Source organism: Solea solea, chromosome 12 (assembly GCF_958295425.1).
Source record: "Solea solea chromosome 12, fSolSol10.1, whole genome shotgun sequence".
In the NCBI taxonomy this organism is placed as follows: Eukaryota; Metazoa; Chordata; class Actinopteri; order Pleuronectiformes; family Soleidae; genus Solea; species Solea solea.
The window spans coordinates 12,621,247-12,643,128 of NC_081145.1; the positions used below are offsets into that span (position 1 = coordinate 12,621,247).

The following is a 21,882-nucleotide window of genomic DNA, read 5'->3' on the forward strand; positions in this document are numbered from 1 at the left end:
CAAATCAAATTCTGCTTAGGGCCCCCTAAAGGCTCAAGCCGGCCATGGCTCCAACACACCTGATTCTAATGAACAGCTCGTCAATAAGCTCTGCAAAAGCCTGATAACGAGCCCTTCATTTGAATCAGGTGTGTTGGAGCGGGCACCATCTAACACATGCAGGGCAATGATAAACACTGGTGTAAACATGTGTGATGAAACAAACAGACAAAAAAATATAATCCAAAAAAAACCAGAGACACAATTAGCTCAGTTTTATTTTGCCCTGATATCTCAGGAAATGAACACTTCACTCTCTCTGGTGGTATGTGGTATGTGAGGTAGCAGTGTGTGTTACAGTCTGAAGGTGAAAGGGCAGATTGTAGCACACACACATGAGTAGCTGAACAGTTGGTAATGTCATCTCAAAAAACTCATTTGTGCCATTTTCTCTACTGCTGATGAAACTCCTAAACCTCTAAAAATCCACTGTTCTACTCCAGGCTTCTCACAGCTGGAGCTTGGGAATCTTGAAAAGCGAGCACTGGCAGGCTACACTTTCACAAAGCACTGATACACCTCTCCGCCTCTCCTCAAAGTCTGGCCCCCAAAACACTGGAACTCATTTGTCTTCCAGTGTAACTTTGAATCTTGGCTGCTCTCTCTGCCATTTCCCTGACTTTCTGCTTAAACTAAATTCTAGCTACTGTCTGTGCTTCAGCGGTGTTCACCTCTACAGCTGAGTGACAGACACCAGCCAGTTATTCCAAGTGATCTGAATGAAGTGATGGGACAGTTTTATTACAGTACAGGCAAAGGAGGACGTGAGACACATGCTGTTTGAGTCTGGCTTTAGGGGACAAATGTGTTCAGTCAACTAATGATGACACCTATAAGAATCCAAAGAGTCATGAACCCTGCCGCTGTATTTCAGTACAGTGAAGTACTGAACAACGCTTTTTAATTAACTGATTCTAATGATTCAGTACATTACGACACACAAAACTTGATTCCGACTAGCAGTTACTTTAAAAATGAATTTATTTATTAATACAGTGGTATATTTAGAAATGTGTCGCAAAAGAAAACAAAAAAGTCGAACTGAAGACAAATCAAAATAAATAAAAAGAATGTCAGCCACTAAAGGAAAATAAAGTAGTGTTGGGTTGAAGCAGTGTTATTATATCAAAAGAAAATAGTACTGATGTGCCATAATAAATTGTCTATTAGTATAAAAATACATTTCAGGGCACACAATACAGCATCCAGTATCACAAATAAAGGAAGGGACCACTCTTCACAGCAGACCCCCTCAAGTACATCTTTTAAAATCATTTAAACCAAGCACTTCTCTATTTTGTAAATAAGAATAAAAACTTTTCTGACTGTTAAAAATGCCTTAAGTAGTGTGTTTATATGTTGGTAGAAAAGTCGGACTTATTACTGCTTATGTCAGTTCCAAGGCTCAGGGGTTTAACCAGAATATAAACATAACCAATGTAACCGCTTTGTCTTTTTAAACAAACTTTTTCTCTTTTATACAAAATAACAAAGATGTACAAAAGTTCATTTACAGAGAACCAAGGCCATATGCTAGCAATATGTACAGCCACAATTTAAACATCTTCTAGCTTTTTGTATTTCCTCAGACTTCATATGCATAGCAGTAAAAGAAAGCATACCTTTTCATCAGCCTCAATTATTCTCGTGTGCTAAATCCAAGTTCACTGGTTATGTGAAAATGCAGAGAACTGTGTCTTCTGTAGTGATCACTGTAACTGAAGGATCCGATGTTTTTAATGTTTCACTGAAAAGTTAATATGCAGATAAGGCATCACTGCTTGCAGTGTACGATGGGATTTTCATGTGTTGAAATTAGTAGTAACAGGTTTCTGGACCTGAGTCATAGCACATGCATAGATCTCTAGACAGCAGGAGTTTGTAAAATCAAGTCAGTATATTTATCTACGGTAAAACGTTGCTACAAAACATCAGTTTTAAACAGAGAGCCCTGTCAGAACAAACGGGCATCTGATGCTAATACTTAACCTTCACCTGTTATTTTCTCTTTTTTTTTTTTAAATGTTCATGGTGCCTACTTCTTCTCGTCATGAGTCAGCATTTCTCAGGTCTTCAGAGATCCTTCATCAGTGAAACGCATGACCACGAAACTCACAAACAAAAGTTTTGCATATACCAACTTTGCTGTTTGTGAGTGTGTTTTTTTTTTTCTCTTTTAATACGCAAAAAATCCTATTGCAATATTAAATACGTTTTCAAAATTCTCCTTTTTTTTTTTCTTGCACTGCTCCGACCCTTTTACAAAATTAGCTAAAAATGTCAAAACGAGATTATTCAGTCTATGCACTGGTCATGCATTCCAACTTCAGTTCCTTTGTTTTAAATAACTTCTTTTATTCTTCATTTTTTGCAAGCCTTGAAAGCACCAAAAAGAAAGAAAGAAAAAAAGAAGAAAAAGAGTACAGCCTTGGAGATGACTGGACACTCTCTTCGTATGTGTTTGTTTCTCTCCTCTTTTTTTTTTTTTTTTTTAAATTTTGGGCACAGTAAACAACATGAGAGTATCGAGTTCATTCTTCATCAGGCATTGTGCGGCCCGACTCGCTGCAGGGAGCACAGCGGGGGGAGGGGGGTTTGTCGTTTGGGGGGGCTGACGTCCCTAAGTTTATCACATTCAGTAACAGGCCAGCTGTTGCCCTCTTCAGAAGTGGTCAATGAGCACAGATACACAGTTTGCACCCACCAGGTAGTTAGGGTCTCCAGGGAGAGACTTGTTTTGCCAGGTTTTTGGATCACCTGTGGGGACAAAAAGAGACGTGATGATGTGAGCCACTGGAGAACCTGACTTTGTCTCATAATACATGGAACAAAACACACAACAAGAACATGTAGCACTGATTATTGTGATGATTTCATGCATATATGGATACAGGATATGTCAGCCACCACATGCAAATGCACATGTCAGTGAAAATGACTTAAAATCATCACATCATGCTTTAGGTGTATTTTGTGTTAATGTAAACTGTGGGTTAACTGACTGCATATATGTTGACTAAGTAAACTGAAATCATGATCACAGTACAGAAGGCAATTAATCTATAAATGAGAATATATATATATCTTTTTTAAGCTCCTCATTAAACTGGTCAAGAAAAGAACTGCCATGTTGCACAACAGACAACTGTTAGTGCTCCCAATATACAGATGAGTCAGTTAACTGAGACGTGAATGTTGTACTGCCTGAAATGTCGGAAGAAAATAACAAGAAAAGTGGTGAAATTACACAATGAAAAGGAGGAAAACATAAGAGCTGGGGTAATGTTTGGCATTTCTATTTTTTAAAAAGATTTAAAATAATTGTTCTTTTACCAAAATTATTAAGGACACAGATTAGGGCTGGGTGGTATTTCTTAAAACTAACTATTGCATGATCATTTCTCATTATTTCTCTTGCGAGAGTTCTTTCATCCCTTGATCACAATTTGGGCATTTCCACTTCCACTTTGTTCAATAACTACATCTCTGTTGAAAATATGAATCTACCGTACTATATAATGAATAATACTGTACTTGTGTGGTCTACTGTAGTGCCATCTACTGAACTTGCAAAGCGAGACACAAAGAAGAAAAATACGATGACATCGTACATCGTTCTGCACGTTTGATAAGCTGCACGCGCTGTGTGGAGAGAAGGGCAGACAAATGAGCCGTTAGTGTGTGTGTGTACGTGACTGTGTGTCTCTGTGTGTGCAGGGAGATGAATTGAAATTGTTATTGAAAATCGCGTTGGGGAAAAAAAGACAGAATCAACACTGTCACCATGCATTGATTAATGTATGGGAAACCCTGGATATGTGATGTGTGTTCTCAATCCCCACGCACTCGCTAAACTCAGCCATAAAAAAACATTGCACTGTAGGTCAACATAATAATCTAAAGTATAATAAGAATCTCTACCGTGCACGACTAATTCAGATCAAATCAGTGAAGCAAATGTTTGACAGATTGAATGACAGTTGAATTTTGAGTGATAATGGTCTTTGGTTGTAAAGAATATGGAGTCCAATAGGAAACAATGCCACAGTCCCAACAGAACATGCAAAAATAAAGACGTGAGTGGAAAAGGGAAAACAGGTGAAACGGTTCAAATGACTGAGTCACAAAGAAACTCTCCTCTCTAATCACTACATGAAGCCCACAGACCCAAAAGGACAGAGAGGGGACAGCGTACCCGACGAAGAGTCGGAGGATTTTAGAGCAAAAGACCAACCATCAGGAGTCATGGACGCACAGTGAGGTAAACGCAGCTCCACCGGCTTCAGGAACTTGAGTCCATGAGGGCCACACATCACCAGTGGACTGAGCAGTGTCTCTCCTGCAAAGAGTCACACAGGATTTAAATGCCACAAGTTAATAAGCACACAGGATAATCTGCTGCCAACTGACTTACCAGGTTAATTAGGTAAGTATTAACCTCTGACTAAATACTTCACCTAAAATATGCCAACATGGATTATTTAATGTTGGATCACAACTATTTTCAGTTTAAAAGTAGCCTATGTCACTTTTCTTTCTTTTACTTTATCTCTGCTTTATTCAGCCTCATTCACACTGAAATTAACAGCAAAATCTGTGACTTATGAACCCAAGTTAAGCTGCTAAATAAAGGTGATTAACACTGTTCCGATTGCGAGTTGTTCTGCTTTTTTGTCACCCATGTGTGAATTGTGACGTCAAAGGAAACAAAATTAATCAGAAGAAGAACGTAACAAACCGTGGCTACTGTTTTGCATCTTTTACTCTCTCTTTCCTTAAATGAAGTAAAAAAATATTGAGCTCTGTCCCAAGCTTTAAAAAGCAAGGTTCACTCCAACATTAATGGCTAACAGCCATGCTAACGACTGGAAAATGAATGAGTGTCTTAGTGTTGTGCCGAAGAAGAGGAAATTAGCAGAAATTAGCATTTTTATCATCAGTGAGATGTGTTGAAATGTTGCTTTTGCTCCACACGGCTCAAAATGACCGATCAGGCAGGAGAGACAGTATGATATTCTTATTCCTTGACATGTTTTGGATGTAACGAGCAGCAGTGCAGTGCTGACCTTTCTCCTTGTCGAGGGGGGGCAGGATGCTGTTGTCCCGGCACACCTTGAAGTAAATCTCCTGCTCCACATTCTCGGGGATGGCACCCTGGGGGATGATGATGCTGACGCCCGTCTCTATGGAGCTCAGAACCCCTCCGTTACAGTTGAAGATGCCACGGGCTGTGGCCACCACCGTGTGCCCTTCGTCTTCATCATCGTCATCCAGTGCAGTGGGGCTGAGGAAAAGAAGTCCACCTCATCAGTGAAACTGCTACAGAAAAGTTCCTAGCAGAGGACCTGAGGAGAGGAAGGACCGTGCTGCTGCTGCTGGATGTAAAAACAGGGGAGAGAGGGTCTTACCTGACAGGAATGGCCTTAGGGATGGCATTGATGTTATTGTGCTGGTATTTGGGCCTGTTGTCCATAGTGCGTGTGAAGGTGTCCAGGCCACTGTCGTGATCGAGGGGCTGTGGAGACAACTGAGGCTTCCCACTGGTGCTACTCACCACACCGGGCATGGTGAGGAGGTCGGTCTTCACCTGTGTGTCGTTGGGCAGCAGGTTGTGGTTGAACTTGGGGCTCTCAAACTTGCGCTCAAAGGGCCGAGCTGAGCTGGTGTAAGGCTTGGGGACGTAGCGGTTATAGCTAGTTGGAGCTGGAGTACCAAGCATCTTTGGGGGCGCTGCATCGGTGCCGTTGACCGGTGATTTGTCGAGGGGGCCCCTCTGGGGCAGGTAGCTGCCGGGTGTTGGTTCATCCCGACTGGCAGGCCTGAGGGCTGCCATCTCAAGTTTAGGATTGGGTGAGCTCAGTGGTTCAGGTATGGAGTTAGCTAGACATTTGACGAGGAGGATACAAAAGAGTTTAATACAAGTGCCGTTATTGTAATTTATTTTTAAGTTTAAATACTGCATTTATTTTATTTGCACAATTAAACTGTTGTAACTAAAGAGTTATATGCATTTTTGATTTCCACACCACTTACTTATAATAAATGAATAAAGTAACTAGGTACAATAACCTCTGTTATTATTGACACCAGCAGCTGTGAATGGAAATACATTGTGCTGAATGCAGTGGAATGTGTTTGCACACCTTGGTCTGGCTCTGTTAAAAGAGTTTTTGGGGGGCATTGATCATTACCTGTAGTGAGGGTCTGAGAACAGAGGCTGTCACTATGTGTACAGATTGTAAAGCCCAGTGATGACTCATGATGGTGTAATGACCATTATCAGATAACAAAATGTATTCATTAACTCATACATCTTGACTGTGTAAATTGAGGCCATATTGTTGACACAGCAAACATCCATTCGTGAGACAGGCATTTGTTTAGATTACAGCTCCACTGTACTTGTGTGGCTCTCGTCTGTAATATCTCTAGGGCTGCAACTAACGTGTATTTTCTTAAATGATGCATATCTCATTATTTTATTGATTAATCAAGTAATCCTTTGGTCTGGTGAAGGTGCTTAGTCGTCCAGGTCATGGTCATATTTAGTAGTTAGCTGTAGACAATTGGACTCAAGCAAGTTCAGTTGCCCACAGCTAACTCCTGAGCTGTGTTAGCTGTGGGCAACATAGATAAGAAAGCCCCATCTATGTTTGTGGCACAAACAAAACAAACGTGTAGAACAATAAGAAGCATATATATACATATATATATATATATATATATATATATAGTTATTATGCAAGTAATATAGCACAGCTCTAGTGGAGTCTTTTTAATGCTGGGAGCTGGTCATTTGTTGACATTGGCTGATTTGATGTAGTTATTATAAGCTAATGCTTATAATAACATCCACATTACTGCACAGATTTACAAACAAGTGATGAATTATTGAACTGGTAACTCATTGCAGCATGAAAACAGAGGTGACACATTGTTATATCTCTATAGCATTATTTTACATGTGTGATAAGCACATGATGAAGTTTAATAGGCATGAATAAACATGAGAGCTTACCATCACTGGGGCTGAGTTTAGGCAGTGTGTTAGGAGGGACGGAGGAGGCGGAGGGTCCATACTGAGAGGAGGGGCTGATCTGGGGCAGGGGTTCATATCTTTTCTCCACTGGACTCACTTTCTCAACAGACTCAACTCTGCAGTGGAAAGACAGCAACAATACATTTATTATTACTCAAGATTGTGCTGCGAGTACAAAGCTTTGACTTTATCCACCAGCAAATGCTCTGGGCAGAGGAGGTATGCTGTGATACCTGTTGTACGGGTAGGACAGTTGAGCTGGTTTGGTCAGATCATGGAAGCGGTTCATGCCAGGAGGAGGCTGGCCCATGGCTTTGCTGTCAAAACTTCTGCGATCAAAGTAGGACAACTGCTTTCTGTAGTACTCCTCATCTTCATCTGGGTCATAGTGGTTGGAGCGCATTATATCATCCAGCGGTTTAGTGTGGGGCTTCTGTGGCTCGGGAGCCCTGCAGAGGAAACCAAAAAAAAAAAAAAAACTTAGGGCAAGCCTAACCCAAAGGCAGCTCAACGAAGCAAGAAGAAAGAAGACTTATATTCCAATTATGATCAAGTTGAACATTGCAATCGGGGTAGGACAGCAATAGCAATGGTGCTAGCTCATCAGAACTTCTTAGCACAACAAGCAATGTGGGTTGCCGTTTGCATGGCTCTGCATGGTGCACCCTAGTCAACGTGCTGCATGGTGACATTAACACCACTAGATGGTGCTCAAACAGTAAATAAATTTGTGCCTTCTTGGCAAGGACCTTGAGAATTGTCTTTCTCTTGGTTGCTCTGAAACCCAGTGTGTTGTAATGAGAACTACATACCTATAGGTGGACTTCTCCTGCTCCAGGTTGCTTAGGGAATTGGCTTTGAGGACTGGACCAGGTGCACTCACAGGTTTAGGAACATCTGCAGGCTGAAAAACAAAGAAAGTATTCTAAGAGCAACTCTATGAACCCTTTCTTTTCAATTCCCACAATATATCAGTGTTATACTTCTTTCTTTCATGTCTAATTTTTTTGACATCTGCAGAGGAAATAGCACCTACTCTTGTTTGGAAATACTTTCTACCCCATTCTATTGTTTATTGGAGGTCAGGTGTCAAAACCTGGTTTAGAGCAGTTGTGTCTGGACATGGTTTTCTCTATAAATAAATCTTGGTCAGATTTCTGAAACACTAACTGTTGCAAAAAGCCCTGTCATCTCATGTTGATCTCCCTGTTTTGCTTCATACAGGGAGAATTGCCACCATGACCATGTCTCTACATTAGATCCAGATGTTGGACAATAATTCAGTTATTTATTTTGTTATCTACATATCTGGCTTCATTTACACTGCAGGTCATGGCGATCAATTCTGATACATTGCCTAAATCTGATATTTTTGGACGACCTGCTTACATTGTCTTTCAAAAGTGACCCATATCTGATATCCACATTTGGGGACACAAACCATACATGTCTACTGACCTGAAAATGGTAAGAAGGCTGATACAGAAGTGAAAGTGGTGTTCTTTAGAAATTTAGATATCCTTGAACAGCTTAAAATGCATGAAATCACAGCACGACTCCACTGGTTAGAGCCCTCGTCGATCATTGCACAAGTTGAAAGATAGCCATGCGATACATGCATTTATGTAATTCGGCACATCCTATTTTTAAAGACACTTAAGCCGCATTGACTGGGGAATATCTGATGTGTCTGCTTACATTGTAGAGGCAAATGCACATATCTGATTTAACCCTAACCCAGTTTCCTTTTTATTTCCACATATGAATGAGGCCCCAAACTGATCTGACGATATCTGAATCTAAGTGCTTTTTTCCTGCTTACACTGTCATGGGTCATATCTGATTTTGTGCCACATGGAAGGAAAAGATCAGAATTAGGTCACTTGTGACTCCAACCTACCCTGGGTGCTGACAACTCTCCTCCCTCTTTCGCCCTGTCCATAGAAACAGACCGTTTATTCTCAAACATCTTGACTCTGTTGAGCACCGACTGTGGTTTCATGGCCGGATCCTCATCCAGGTCTTCCCTTGGCAGAGGTGGGAGAGGTTTGGAGCCTGGAGTGATCGCTGGCTCACCTGGAGAGGGCAGGGCCTCTGCTTTAGGAGGGGGGGCGGTGGGTTCAGAGTTTATTATAGGCTCATGTACACCTGGCTTATAGCCACGGTTTGGAGGCCCTGGAATATAAGTGGGCCTCAGACCAGAATCACCGTAATATTGTTTTGGAGGCTCTGGTGAACGCGGTGAATTGATGGGGAAGCCATGAGGTTCTGAATCATAAGGAGAGCGGGCATCGTAGCTTGCTGGGGGTGGAGGAGGGGGTTCATCATAACGAATGGGCCCAGGTTTACTATGGCGTGGTCTGCCATCATATCCCACTGGTAAGCCCTCATCATAACGTGGCTGAGGAGGGCTGTAGTCCCGCCCTGGTCCATCCTCATAGGGGGACTGGGGGTTGTAGCCCATAGGTTGCTGGTGGCCCATCTGGTACCCTGTGGGCTGGGAGGGCGAGGTTTGCTGGTCATAGGGCGTCCACTGTTCGTTGTAATGAGGCACACGGTTGTCGTAGTGCAGATGAGAGTCAGTGTTGTGAGGCTTTGGTTCTGTGTAGCCGCCTCCATCGTATCCATAAGGCGGGTGGTCATATTCACGGTATGGCTGTTTGTCCTGGTACGGCGGCTGTAGGTGACTGTAGCTCATCGACGGTTTCAGACTGTGGTTAATCCGGACAGGGTCCTCCATATTGTACAGCTCTTTCTTGTACATCTGTAAAGAAATGAGACTAAATGAATACATCCACCATATCATTACTTTAAGAAAAAAAACATACCAAAAAGCCCCCACCATGTTTAAAGTACAGAAAGCTGCAATTGAAATTGTTTTTCCAACACAAGAGTAAGCATTACTTCAAAAGTAAATTCAAGGTTGAGAAATAACTTAAAGAAAAGAAAAAGTCAGCTTACAAGAAATATTCTGTTACCAGAAAATTAAAACAAACATCGAGTCAAAGTGCAATAAGACAAGCAAACCTTTATCCAAAACAGACCTGAATGCCTGTTTGATAAGATGCCTTTCAAGAATGATAATCATCCATACACAACAGTCCGAACACAACTGGATTCAACTCTTCAACATCATTTTAACATTTAAAAAATGTTGATTTAACAAGCAATTGGTACATTTCTGAAAGGCCTCATTTCAAACATATGATGTGTAGCCTGTAGACAGCAAACCAAGTTTCAGTGCTCTCTATGGAAGAAGGTTGACTTGTTGGCATCTACAAGAGGATGACTAAGAGACAAAACAATGCAGTGTGCTATAGAAATTTGTTTTCCCACAGTGAGAATCGCTTGATAGAAATCATTACCAGTACTGTCTGCAGGTTAGCTTTCATCATGCAACCAACATTCAGTTTGCCATGTCAAACTACTGGCACGACAACAGACCACACATCTACTACTACAATGCCACTGCGAGTGCCACTATTGTTCATCTACAGAGAAGAGTTAAAGCTGAAAGGAACCCAAAACCATTAGGAGCCATGCAAAGGAAGTAAGAGGCAACAGTTAAGGCTGGTAGTAGATGTCTTCACCCCGGTCAAAGACTTAGACGTGTACCAGTCCTTCTGGTCTCCCAGCCCACTGTCGTGCATGTGGACTTGTCTGTCACACGTTTTCTCTGGGAGCCAGAGGCACACAGTGGGATCAGTGAGTCACACAGTGTGGGCATTTCATGCAGAGAGCGAGTGGAAAGCATGTGCGAGAAGACAGGCAGTTAAAACAGCAGCCGGAGGCCCAGGCCCAGTCCAAGGGGCTGGTGAAACAGTGGGTACCTTTGGTTCTGGACCAGACGGTCCAGATGGGAAGGATTCGTGTGATGGTGGTGGTGGTGGGGGCTGAATAAGCTCAGGGGCAGGGCTGGGGCTGTTAAGTGAGTCAGCCTGAGGAGCTGCGGCTGCAGCAGTCGGCTCCTCTAGCTGCACAGGCTGCTCAACGGCAGAGGGCATTACCGCCGCTGGAGGCAACGAGGGCAAGGGTAGAGCAGCCTCATCTTGCTGTGAAGTATTGTTAAGAGACATTTATAACACAGCCTGCCAAGAGCACATAAAGCACAGCTCACCCCAACACCACGACCTTCTTCCTTACACTGAATCAGTTTTACACCAGCCAGAGATTGCACTTACAAAAATGCGGCTGGAATAACATACCAGTAGCTTCTAAAACACGTTGATTACTAAGCAAAGGACATTCAATTTTAACAAAGGTCAGGAGATGACACTGGACACAAAGGAGCTATTCCTCTGTTCTGCAGTTATACACTTCCAGCCGTACATTCATTTCTGACAGGCAAAGCCTGCAGAGGACTGCCTGCAAAGACAGATATGAACCTCACCTGCTGTGGCGTGGCCATCTTAAACCCAGCAGGGTCTATGCGGCTGGATGGTTCCGGCTGCACAGGGTGCTGGTATCCAGGGTAAACCGGTGTGTCCTGAATTACAGGTGGGTCCTCTCTCACAGGCTCTGATGAACGGGTGATGGCAGGCTCCGTGGGCAGACCCACCTCGTCATTCAGAGTCTCATCAAGCTCCTGGTCTGTGTACGCTCCCCCCTCCGTGTCTGTGTCCTCATAGTCAGACGTGTGGCGGCTGTCAGTACTATACATGGAGTATTCGCTACCTGGTGCTGACAGGTAGGACAAACGGTCATCATGGATGTCCAAGTCATCCTCAGCAGTACCATCCGCCTGAGCAGAGAAGAGAAATTGTCAACTAATGTAAGGACTTGTGCATTAAAATGGTGTTCAACGCAGTGGGATAGAAAAGGTTTAGATTTTTTTTCTCACCTTCCCCTCTGAAACCCATACCAGCTGGTTTTGCTGTTGCTGGGTTGTTTCTTTCAGAGCTCCGTACCAGCCATCATTCATATTGTTTAAGTTAATGGTGGCTTAAAAAAGACAATATTTTGAGTTACTATCACCTCATGATGAATGAAACATACATTAGTAAATTCACATTTTGAATTTACTGAATTTTAACTCTAGGACCACTCACTTGTGAACAGGTGGTGATTATTCTTCCTCAGTTTGATGGCCCTCTCATAGAGCTTCCTGGCGCTCTTCCTGGACTCAGGACACAGTCTGGTCCTCATGTTCTTCACACCCTGCTTAGTATCAGGATTTAGGAAGACCACAATTGGATACCACTGAGCATAGTTCAGCCTGTCCACAGCGTTTGGGGTGATGTCCAGCACAGCATGCTTGTCCTTCACGTGATAAGAACAGCAAAGAAGACAGACGAAGGATACATATATGTGGTGAAATTAACCAAAAATCTATAATTGTATATGATAAAACCGTATTCATACTCACTCTGTCAATAATCTGCTTGATGGTGTGAAGACGAATGATTCCTGAACTACGCTGGTCTGTTCCTGCATCTCTTGGCTCACTCTCTGTAAATGTGGTTCAACAAATTAATGAAGAAATATATATATTTAACTTTAATAATGTGCAATATATAATATAAGAACATACTTGCAAGCTCAAAAAGATCTGGCTCTTCTCTAGCGAGTTTCTCTCGAGCAACATCAGCAATGGGCCCAAAAATTACTATTGGTCTCAAGAAACCAGCTGTGCAAAAATATGAAAAAAAAAAAGAAATGAACAACAACAATGAAAGCAGTCTCATGTTGGTAGAATATACAGCCTGGCAGAATTGATGAGAACACTAACCCTCTCGAAGTACGACTCTTTCATATGCTGGGAACTTTGTTTGGACTGGTTGGGAGGAGAGGTCCTCTCTGCTCTTCCTCAGGTTCCTCTTTGAGCTGCGAAGACCACGGAATCTCCAGAAGTCAGCTCTGTCACCACCTGCTGTTTTGGGCAGAGTGTATTGCACGCTGGAGAGCTGCTCCGCTCTGTTGACAAACAGCAGAAAGACAAGTCCCTCAGTTTATAAGTTAACAGTGTCATAAATAGTGCCATAAACTTGGCACCGCTAACCTCGACACTGCCAGTACTTGAGGACATTACACGCTGCGATAATCATAACAAATGTAATACAAACAGAGGGACACGTCATTCTTTGAGACAGCGCGAAGCATGTCTGTTGTCGTCACCTGTTCTTGTTGGGAATAATGCCTCTTTCAACCTCTTGGTGATTCTTGCCAATGCGAATAGCAAGCCAGGAGCCAAGCTTGCCGTTGTAGAGCGTGTCGACCACACGGAACACCTCGCCCTTGTTGAAGCTTAACCCATATGGAGATTCTTTTTCATACTCAAAGTGTGTCCGGATGTAAAAGGAATCACCAACATCAGACTCCACAATCCGCCGATACACTGAACAAGAGACAGCGAGGGAGTTAAAAGGAATAGAATTGAGTTTCCTTGTTTCCTCTACTCATTCACTTCACTTACCATCTTTCTTCTTCTGGGCCAGAATAGTGACCTCTTCACCCTTAGGAAGGTCCAGGAGGAACAGCACCGCCTCCTCTCGGATTATGTTTGCAAAATCTACATTGTTTACCTGAAATTTGGTTAAAACTTGGGTTAATGTTTTAGGTTTTACACAGAACTTCACTGTTGACAATTTGGAAGTTTCAGTTTCGTGGAACTTTTTATTAGAGTGCACGTCGGAACGCATATGTCTAGGTAAAGGTTTACATCGCTCGACTCGTTCTCAGCATTGCCTTGGTAACTGCAGTTTTTACTGCACTGCAAGAGCTCAAGTCACTCGTCAGTATACTTTGAGAAAAGAGGAGGAGGTACGAACAGAAAGATATATGACAGAGAAAATGGGACAAGCACAACAAGATGACAGCTGTGTGTGTGTGTGAATGTGTGTGTGTTCTTTCAGGGCCATTGCTAGGAGACCAGCCAGGAGGCACGGGAATTTTGGAGCAGCTAATGCGTAAAACCACATGAATTAAAAAAAGGGAGAAGCTTGAGAATGCATACCTCATAAAACAAGGCTTTTCACAGACACTGGGTACCCACATTGTAGCACAGGCTAACAGTTATAGGTTTTCAACATATGCCTATTTTCAGATTTAAAAAATGAGGTCTGGATCAGTTTATAACTTGCTGTGTTAAAAATAAAAGGAGCTCACCCTGAGAATTTGGTCGCCCTCCTCCAGGCCCTCCTTAGCAGCTGGGCTATCCTCCAGCACTCCAGCTACAAAGATGCCAACATCATTCCCTCCGGCCAGGCGCAGCCCCACACTCTCACCCTTCTTGAACTTCACCAGCTTCATGCTTGGCCTGAGGACATCACAGGATGAAATTTTCTTTGGAACAAAAACCTCAGTTTATGAATAGTTCACAAACGTGATTGCCAATGCAGGTTTCTCCATTTCTTTTCATATAGTTTACCCTTTAGGGAGCTTACAAAGCAAATATTACAAAACTGTACTGTGTAGAAAAAGAAAAGATACAATCCCAGAGAACATTTCAATATTTTACTGTCAACAAAAATAACCACAGTTTGTTTAGTGAAATTCTATGCCATTTATGCCATATAATACATTGATTAACAGCACTAAATTCTAAACCTTGTATGCTACATTTTTATTACAACTATACAAACAAAAGACTAACAGCAATTTTAAATGTTTTACACACAGTTGCCTTCTCTTTTTAATAGAGTGAGCTGAGAAATGATGTACACAGAAGTTTACGCTTTGTAGATTTCTATATTGTCTCTTTATTACCGTAAGATGCTATCATCATGGGCAGCGCTTGGCACAGGGGCATCAGAGGGACTGACAGGCAGGTCCACATCTGGCTGTCCAGGCTGAGCATACACTGGTTTGGGCTCTAAAACATAAAAACATGTTGTTAACTCATTTCACTATTGTGAAGCCATTTAACATTTAGCTGCAAATGACTTTTTGGTTTACTAATTAATCCTTTTATAATGAAAACAAATGATCTGGTTAAGGGCTAATGCTTGTGTCTCTAACCTGGGAGTGGTGGCAGCGGTTTCTCCTCTCTGGTAATGGCTGACTCCTTCGGTTTGGGTATAGGAATATCCTCTGATAGCTTTGCTGGTGTTGATGCCGCCTTTGAGAGCCTTTCATCATCACGGCTTCTGTGACTATGGACAAAATTAGATTTCTTTTGTACAATTTATCTTAAGAATACAGAGACAAAACATGGATCTGACCGTGAAGATGCAGATTTTGGAGGCAAAACATTCAAGGCTGCAACTTCTTAACTACACACAACAAAGCTGAGGCCAAATCTAAATGATATTAGAGTATTATAGTATTTTTTTCCCTCCTGAATGAAGTGGCCACATGCTGATGAAAAAATAGAATAAAAAAATTGATGAAAGACAACTTGAGTCCAAAGCTGTGTCTTAGTGTGGAAGATCACAACTTTGCTTTTCCACTCTTAAATGGTTTATTTTTAGATCACCTGATCTGACTGAGGTGCAAGAGTAGCTTCTGTCCTCAGGAGAAATTCACTGTGGTTCACTGGTTCTGACTTTAGACCAGCAGAGGTCCGACTTTGATGCCAACATCTAAAACAATAAGAGTGTGTAACCTCATACACATGGCCACTGCCTGTTCAGAGACAGATAACCGCAAATAACGGCAGAATTGAACCTTTTCAAGGGAATTTGATAAATGCCGACACGCCACATGTGTTTCAAATGTGAAATCTGAAGGGAACAAGGAGGGAGCAATGAAAGATGACCAGTGGTCCGGGTCTATGGCTGTGACTCAGGCATTATGGTCACATGCCTGCTCACTGGCGCAGTGAGCCGACAAAATGCAGCTTTATTCACGGACTGAGTAACACTGGAATGGCTGCTGAGGAACAAATTGCCTTTTCAATCTGTTCTGAGGAAGCCCTCATTTTAACTGCCAACCCCCTGAGTGAGAGAAAGGGATCAAAGGCATCAGATCAGGATCAGATAAACAATAAGACCCTTTTCCAAACATCAGGGAATTACTTGAACAATTATTTTGGTTTTGGCATCCTAATTTACACACATATAAATCTGTGACTGTGAGACAGTGGATTTAACTGAAGGAGAAGAGTGAGTGAGGTAGAGCCACTCCTAATTTGTAAAAGAGGAGACAGTTGACTGTCAGAGACAGTCTTTTGTTCCTTCATTGTTGGAGCAATATTGTTCTTGTGTAAAACATGTAGTTTGACAACTAAAGGAGACAGAGATGACTTTCACTGGCCTTGGTTATTTCAAGCCATAATAAGAGGTGTTGTTAAATAAGCGGGTGTTGTATAAGGTCATTTGGGCAATACTTCATCATGTAAAACTGCTGATTCATCATTTCTCTTCTGGAAAAATAGCAGTTTGTCCAAGTAAACAACACTTAACTGTGTGCTGTTCTATTTTAAATCTATTACTACAACTATGCACAATACCTGTTCACTCAGAATAGTGAGTGATGACTTACGGTATTCTCCAACTGTTGTTGATGTGAAAAAGCAAGAAAGAGGGAAGACAACTCTCAGTTGGATGTCAGTGTTGATGAGACTACACACACACAAAAGCGTTCTCCCGTTGCTACATTCTACAATTTTCCTGTGCTAGAAACAAACACAGAGTATGGGTGACCCGACCATCAAGCCCCAATTTGACCAAGATGGACTCTTTTGCAGGTGAACATTTGACTTTTATTTTCCCTCAGGTCAATAAGCAGTGTGAAAGAGGAATAATCTGGCGCTCTACTGAGTTTAAATTACGAATTAATGAGGTACTTTCAAACAAGGTTACAGTTAGAAAAGTGCTGAATGGACTGATGGCTGTGTATTTATCCAAACATAAAATCGAACGTCCTTTGCGGTTCAGAAAAAAAAAGCCCCGACACACTTTGACCGACAAAGAAGCACAGACATTAAGACTAGGACTGCGTAATGTGATAAAAAAAAAGTATTCTAATAAATACATGACTTTGTTATTTTCAATATTTACCATTTGCCAGTTTTTTATTTGTTTATTCAAAAGACACAGAAAGTAAAGAACGTCCATCCAAGTTTCCCAAATCCTACAAAGACGTGAATATTTTGTTTATATCCGTGCTTAAAAAATGATTGAAACAATAAGTCACTTATTTAAAATGGTATAGTATTCTGTTGCCTGACTAATCCATTTTCAGGATCACCTCTATGTTAAAATGAGATGTATAACAAAAAAATGAAATGAATTAAATAATAATTAGAGTCACGTTATCTCTCGCTCCATCTTAATCTAATTGCGCTATATCAGTGTGTGAAGTATGTGTGTGGAAGAGGATGATGATTAGAAAGCAAATAATGTTATTGGGAAAAAATCCACCTCCTGTGAAAAATCAGTGTCTGACTTTGCTCGTCCTATTTACCCCACTGTATTTTAACGTTGCTGATAATGTTGTTGTTACTTTGAGAGTATATCAATATTTTCTCAGGTGGTATAAAAGGTTTGAGAACCACTGATCTGGGAGAAAAAGTATCACAACTGTGTTAATGTCAGTACAAACAGCACTTACTCATCTGTTGCATTTCATTCATCACAGTTAAAAGCAAAAGGAACAGATGGTTTGTACCTGCCATTGCTGATTTGTGGAGGCGAGTGTCTGGAGTGATCCGATGGTTCAGATCTTCTGTCTGGAGAGCGGGACCGGCTGCTACGATGTCTGTCATGTGATCGATTGGAATGATCGGATGCCAGAGAATGGATATCTGAAATGTCTGATCAAACAAGGGCCAGAGTTCAATGATTTCACTCACAAATACTCACAGACAGTTCCTGCTCTCAAACTGTACCCCATTTCAACAGAATTCAACCTTTAACACCGCTCTCACCATCTCTGTCAGAGGCGTTGGCTGAAGGAATGCTGTCTTCCAGGTCAGGGATGTTCAGCAGTGTAGCCCTGTCGTCCCTCTGTACAACCATTTTTAGCTTGCCCTTTGACCTTTCTATCAGCTTCTTGGCGTCTATCAAGGAGAGGTTCTCTGTCACTGTGCCATTAATCTGAGAGAATCAGAAGAAAAGCAAGACTTAGAAATTACATAATAGATCATTTTTTACACAGATGCTGAATTTGAAAAAGGAAATTATAAGTTAAGTTTATACAATTAATGCAAGCCCAAAGGATCAAATGCAAATTAACTGCAAAGCTGATTGATTGTATGTCAGGGGGAAATCAATTTTGAAACCCACAAGAGACAAAGCAGACAAGGGAAATGGATACAGTTTCAGAACGTGCATCTTTCTTTCCAGTAACCGTTTGATTTAACCTTCATTTATTAGTCGCTTGTATTCAAAAAAAGTAACAGAATGCGAGACAGCGAATGTGAGAAATCATTATTTCAAAAAGTTTCAGTTTTAAAAATTCACTATCTATCTGTTCTGATGTAGTTACATAAAAAGTCTAAAATAAGTGGCATTAGACATTAGCTCGTGCAGGGGCAAATCTCAAAGCCAAAATGTACAAAATTAAATAATGGATCATTTACAGTAGTTTCTTTCATCTTGAATATTTTAAGATGTTTACATATCGAATGATCAGCAGTCTCCATCCCACCACTCGCTCTCTCTCACCTTCAGTACAACATCCCCTTCCTGGATGTTGCCATCCCTGGCAGCCAGACTCTCAGGGGAAATGTCCTTGACAAAGATATGGCTGGCCAGGCGCAGGCCATATTCTGCTTACAAAGTGAACGACAGCAACAAAGATGATGTTAGTACAGACTGCACATAAGTGAACCACACTGACCACACTCTGCTGAGAGCCGCTGCTCCCAGTGGGATTAACAGCACTGATTAAAGAAGATAAATTGCTCCTCTACTTAGATTTACTTGAGTTAACTTAGATTTAGCTGAGGCTGGAGTGTCTTGTTTACTCTGGCAATTAACCAATGCTGAATTGGAGGTCTTATTCTCTTCCAAACGTCTAGTTGTCTCATATTGGGTAAATAAATTTGCAGGTGATTTCCTGGATTATTGTTGACTGAATGTACTAGGTTTAAAACCAACAAAAAAAACACCACCTCTCCTGCAGTCCTATTAATCCCCGAGTTTGTGAGCCTCACCTTCATTTTTGCGGGATTTGACAAGTGTGACCTTGGCAGGACGTGGGGGCAGGTTGTGTGAGCGGTGGTCTGTCCTTGGGGAAAGACTCCGCTCCCGTGAGACACTGCGCTCACGTTCCCTGTCCCTTCGCCCGCTGCTTCGGCCGCTGCGCCTGCCCATGGCCCCACCCATACCACTGTAAGCACCACTGCGTCCACTCCGGGTCTCGTATATCTCTTCATCATAGCTGTCCTCCTCCTCGTCATGCTCCGACATAGTTTCCCTCTCCCCAAGGCGGCCCATGGGGACATGCACCTTCCTCTTTCGCCTGATTGTCTGACGGAGGAAAATGAGACGTGAGATCAGCCCGAGAACCAGTGAGTGAAACAGTCACACGCAGTCCTGATTTTTTTTTTGACCATAACATACTCTAACATAATAATAATGGGGCTTTGATACTCACAATTTTGGCAATTTTCCCACTTTTACGAAGCTGCTGGACAGCATACGCATGCTCCACATTGTCCATGGAGACAGCATTGACCATAACGACTCTGTCATTTTCTCTGGAGAAAGGAGACACCAGGAAAAGACAAGCTGGAGTCTTTCTAGAGCAGGCAGTGTAATTTAATACCATTACAGAAAATCTGAGTGGGCTTGGCTAATAAAAGAACAGCATCTTACTGCAGTAGGCCTTCTGCTGGACCTCCTTTCAGCACATCTGAAATGACAATGGATGTCTCACCACTCTGAAAATGAGGGTTATCCCGACCTCCAGATATGGCTATCCCGAAGCCAAACCCTGGTGCCTGCACACACAAAAGCAAATACATTAGGACAGTTTTTTTTTGTTCTCTGTAAGGACTAAAAAAAGATCTGTATGAATACAGATTTTTTTTCTCAGCTGTGGTTAAACCATTGGAAGGGTGAGGCGAGGGACTTTCAGCTGCAACATGCTGTTTTACAGTGCATGTTGCAAAATTTTACACACAGTTGCTTAAAACTAAAATTAAGCAACTGCATTTTCTGCATATTGTCGCACAGTATAGCACCTGGACTGTAAAGAAGATCTCCACCTTATGATAACACCTGTGTTTTGTCACTTCTCACTGAAAAAGTGCAGACAAGATGTGCTTCGAATTCATTTCGTCATGGAGGGTATTTTATTTTGAGAGAATAATTTCTTCATTTCACACTGTCCTCTCTCTAAAATTCCTCTTAATTACATGCAAATATGCTGCTCACATTACTTTTTACAGCGTCCCCTCCATGTGGTTACTGTTAAACCAGGTTCAGCAGATCACTCGACATTGTGGACTGTATTTTACTTTAAATTAGTCTGAATTGTCCTTGAATTTAATTAAGACGTGTTGATTACACTTACTGTAAGGCAACAAATAACCAAATGGATGCTGACATGTTTCTGTATCCATATTTCAGGGTTAATGACTGGGAGACAAACCAAAAGTAAAAGGAACTCACCGACATAAAAGATAGCGGAAAACAGAAGTAACTATATGCAATGACCATTTAAAAATAAAACACAGCTGGTGATGTTGGACCCTTTCATATATGCACACCAAAGTCTATTGCTGATTAATATATCCTTTATCCTTTATCCTAATATCAATTAACACTACAGTGAGTTTAGTAGAGATTAAAACACATTCAGCTGTTTGTGAAGAAGAAAAATGTGTTACCTGAATACAGAGCTCTCAGGTAATTTATGAGCTAATGCTGCGTGTTCTCATCTCTACCTTGCTTCTTTCTCTTACGTGAATTATGTAACATGAAATGTACCTATATTTACTGCCTTCCTTTCCTACCAGAATCTGCTTAGACATCACATCTGGAGAGATTGCAAAACAAGACACATTACATGAGCAGCCATCCTGACTCAGACCTGGACTGTCTCCACCTTATGTTTGCTCATGAATTAATCCTGAGAGACATAGTGGCAGAGTAGATAGATCAAGTGAATATACTAAATCCCCATGGAGGATTGTGCTACCTGGTTAGCTGTCAGGTGGAATGTCAGCAATAAGAAGGCAATAAATATAAGTACAACCTCACACCAATTAAATCTGAGGAGAGTAATAGTACCATTAAAAAACGAAAAAAAGGAAAACGAACCATTCTGATAATCTGCTGAACCTGGTTTAACAGTAAAGGCCCATAAGGGATGCTGTAAAAAGTAAAGTGAACATGCCACTCACAGCACTCTGCTAGGTGCAGAAGTTTCATGAGCCTGCACACAAGCAGCCTGAGCATTAGAAAAATCACTCTTGAGTGAAGCACTCATTTGTGACCTGAGTGCAGAGAATCAGCCGGGGGGCCAAGCAAATTCACACCAGAGCAAGTAAGTAAGAGAGAGGGTAGACTTTTGAAATAATTCCAAGACGTGAATGTGAAATAGAAAAAACATGTTTTTGAATAAAGAAAGTCCGTGGATGTGATCTTAAGTTCTAAAGGTCATCTTATCAGAGGATAACAGTTACCTACCCTGTGTAGTGTAACTGTGTGCTGTTCCCAAATGACAGTCTCCTCCATTGCTGCACTCTGGAAGAAAAAGACAGACGCTGATTAAGATAAGCAGTTTAACAGTCCATGATCAAAAAAGTAATGCTCTTAATTGTAATTGTTGCAACAGTTGGTGTGTGTGTGTGTGTGTTCGTTTATAATGTATTAATGTGGTTCAAGGCACATAGGGTTTATCCATTTAACACACAGATCAATCTGAGGTATGTTAATGGAATATTGTAATGCTCTGGTTTGTGTCTGATCTTT

General features: G+C 41.7%; 1 protein-coding gene across 11 annotated transcripts in view; it reads right to left on the reverse strand.

Annotated features, from left to right (window-relative positions):
• Nucleotides 1-1,002: 1,002 nt before the first annotated feature.
• tjp1b (tight junction protein 1b) overlaps nt 1,003-21,882 on the reverse strand; it is a 62,642-nt gene continuing 41,762 nt past the window's right edge. For 4 of the 11 annotated variants that reach the window (XM_058644819.1, XM_058644826.1, XM_058644828.1 and 1 more), the window contains 27 exons: nt 21,598-21,654; nt 19,780-19,904; nt 19,559-19,661; nt 19,116-19,431; nt 18,625-18,731; nt 17,886-18,054; nt 17,627-17,771; nt 15,035-15,168; nt 14,783-14,888; nt 14,183-14,333; nt 13,491-13,599; nt 13,193-13,412; nt 12,807-12,991; nt 12,609-12,704; nt 12,444-12,526; nt 12,127-12,337; nt 11,919-12,019; nt 11,469-11,819; nt 10,909-11,130; nt 8,979-9,842; nt 7,891-7,982; nt 7,312-7,527; nt 7,058-7,194; nt 5,448-5,919; nt 5,106-5,323; nt 4,235-4,378; nt 1,003-2,796 (listed from right to left, as the gene is read on the reverse strand). In XM_058644819.1, the coding sequence (XP_058500802.1) occupies nt 2,702-2,796; nt 4,235-4,378; nt 5,106-5,323; nt 5,448-5,919; nt 7,058-7,194; nt 7,312-7,527; nt 7,891-7,982; nt 8,979-9,842; nt 10,909-11,130; nt 11,469-11,819; nt 11,919-12,019; nt 12,127-12,337; nt 12,444-12,526; nt 12,609-12,704; nt 12,807-12,991; nt 13,193-13,412; nt 13,491-13,599; nt 14,183-14,333; nt 14,783-14,888; nt 15,035-15,168; nt 17,627-17,771; nt 17,886-18,054; nt 18,625-18,731; nt 19,116-19,431; nt 19,559-19,661; nt 19,780-19,904; nt 21,598-21,654 (5,229 nt within the window). In that variant the 3' untranslated portion in view covers nt 1,003-2,701. The remainder of the gene's footprint in view (nt 2,797-4,234; nt 4,379-5,105; nt 5,324-5,447; nt 5,920-7,057; nt 7,195-7,311; nt 7,528-7,890; nt 7,983-8,978; nt 9,843-10,908; nt 11,131-11,468; nt 11,820-11,918; nt 12,020-12,126; nt 12,338-12,443; nt 12,527-12,608; nt 12,705-12,806; nt 12,992-13,192; nt 13,413-13,490; nt 13,600-14,182; nt 14,334-14,782; nt 14,889-15,034; nt 15,169-17,626; nt 17,772-17,885; nt 18,055-18,624; nt 18,732-19,115; nt 19,432-19,558; nt 19,662-19,779; nt 19,905-21,597; nt 21,655-21,882) is intronic. The other 7 variants (XM_058644820.1, XM_058644827.1, XM_058644822.1 and 4 more) reach the window with 6 other exon arrangements.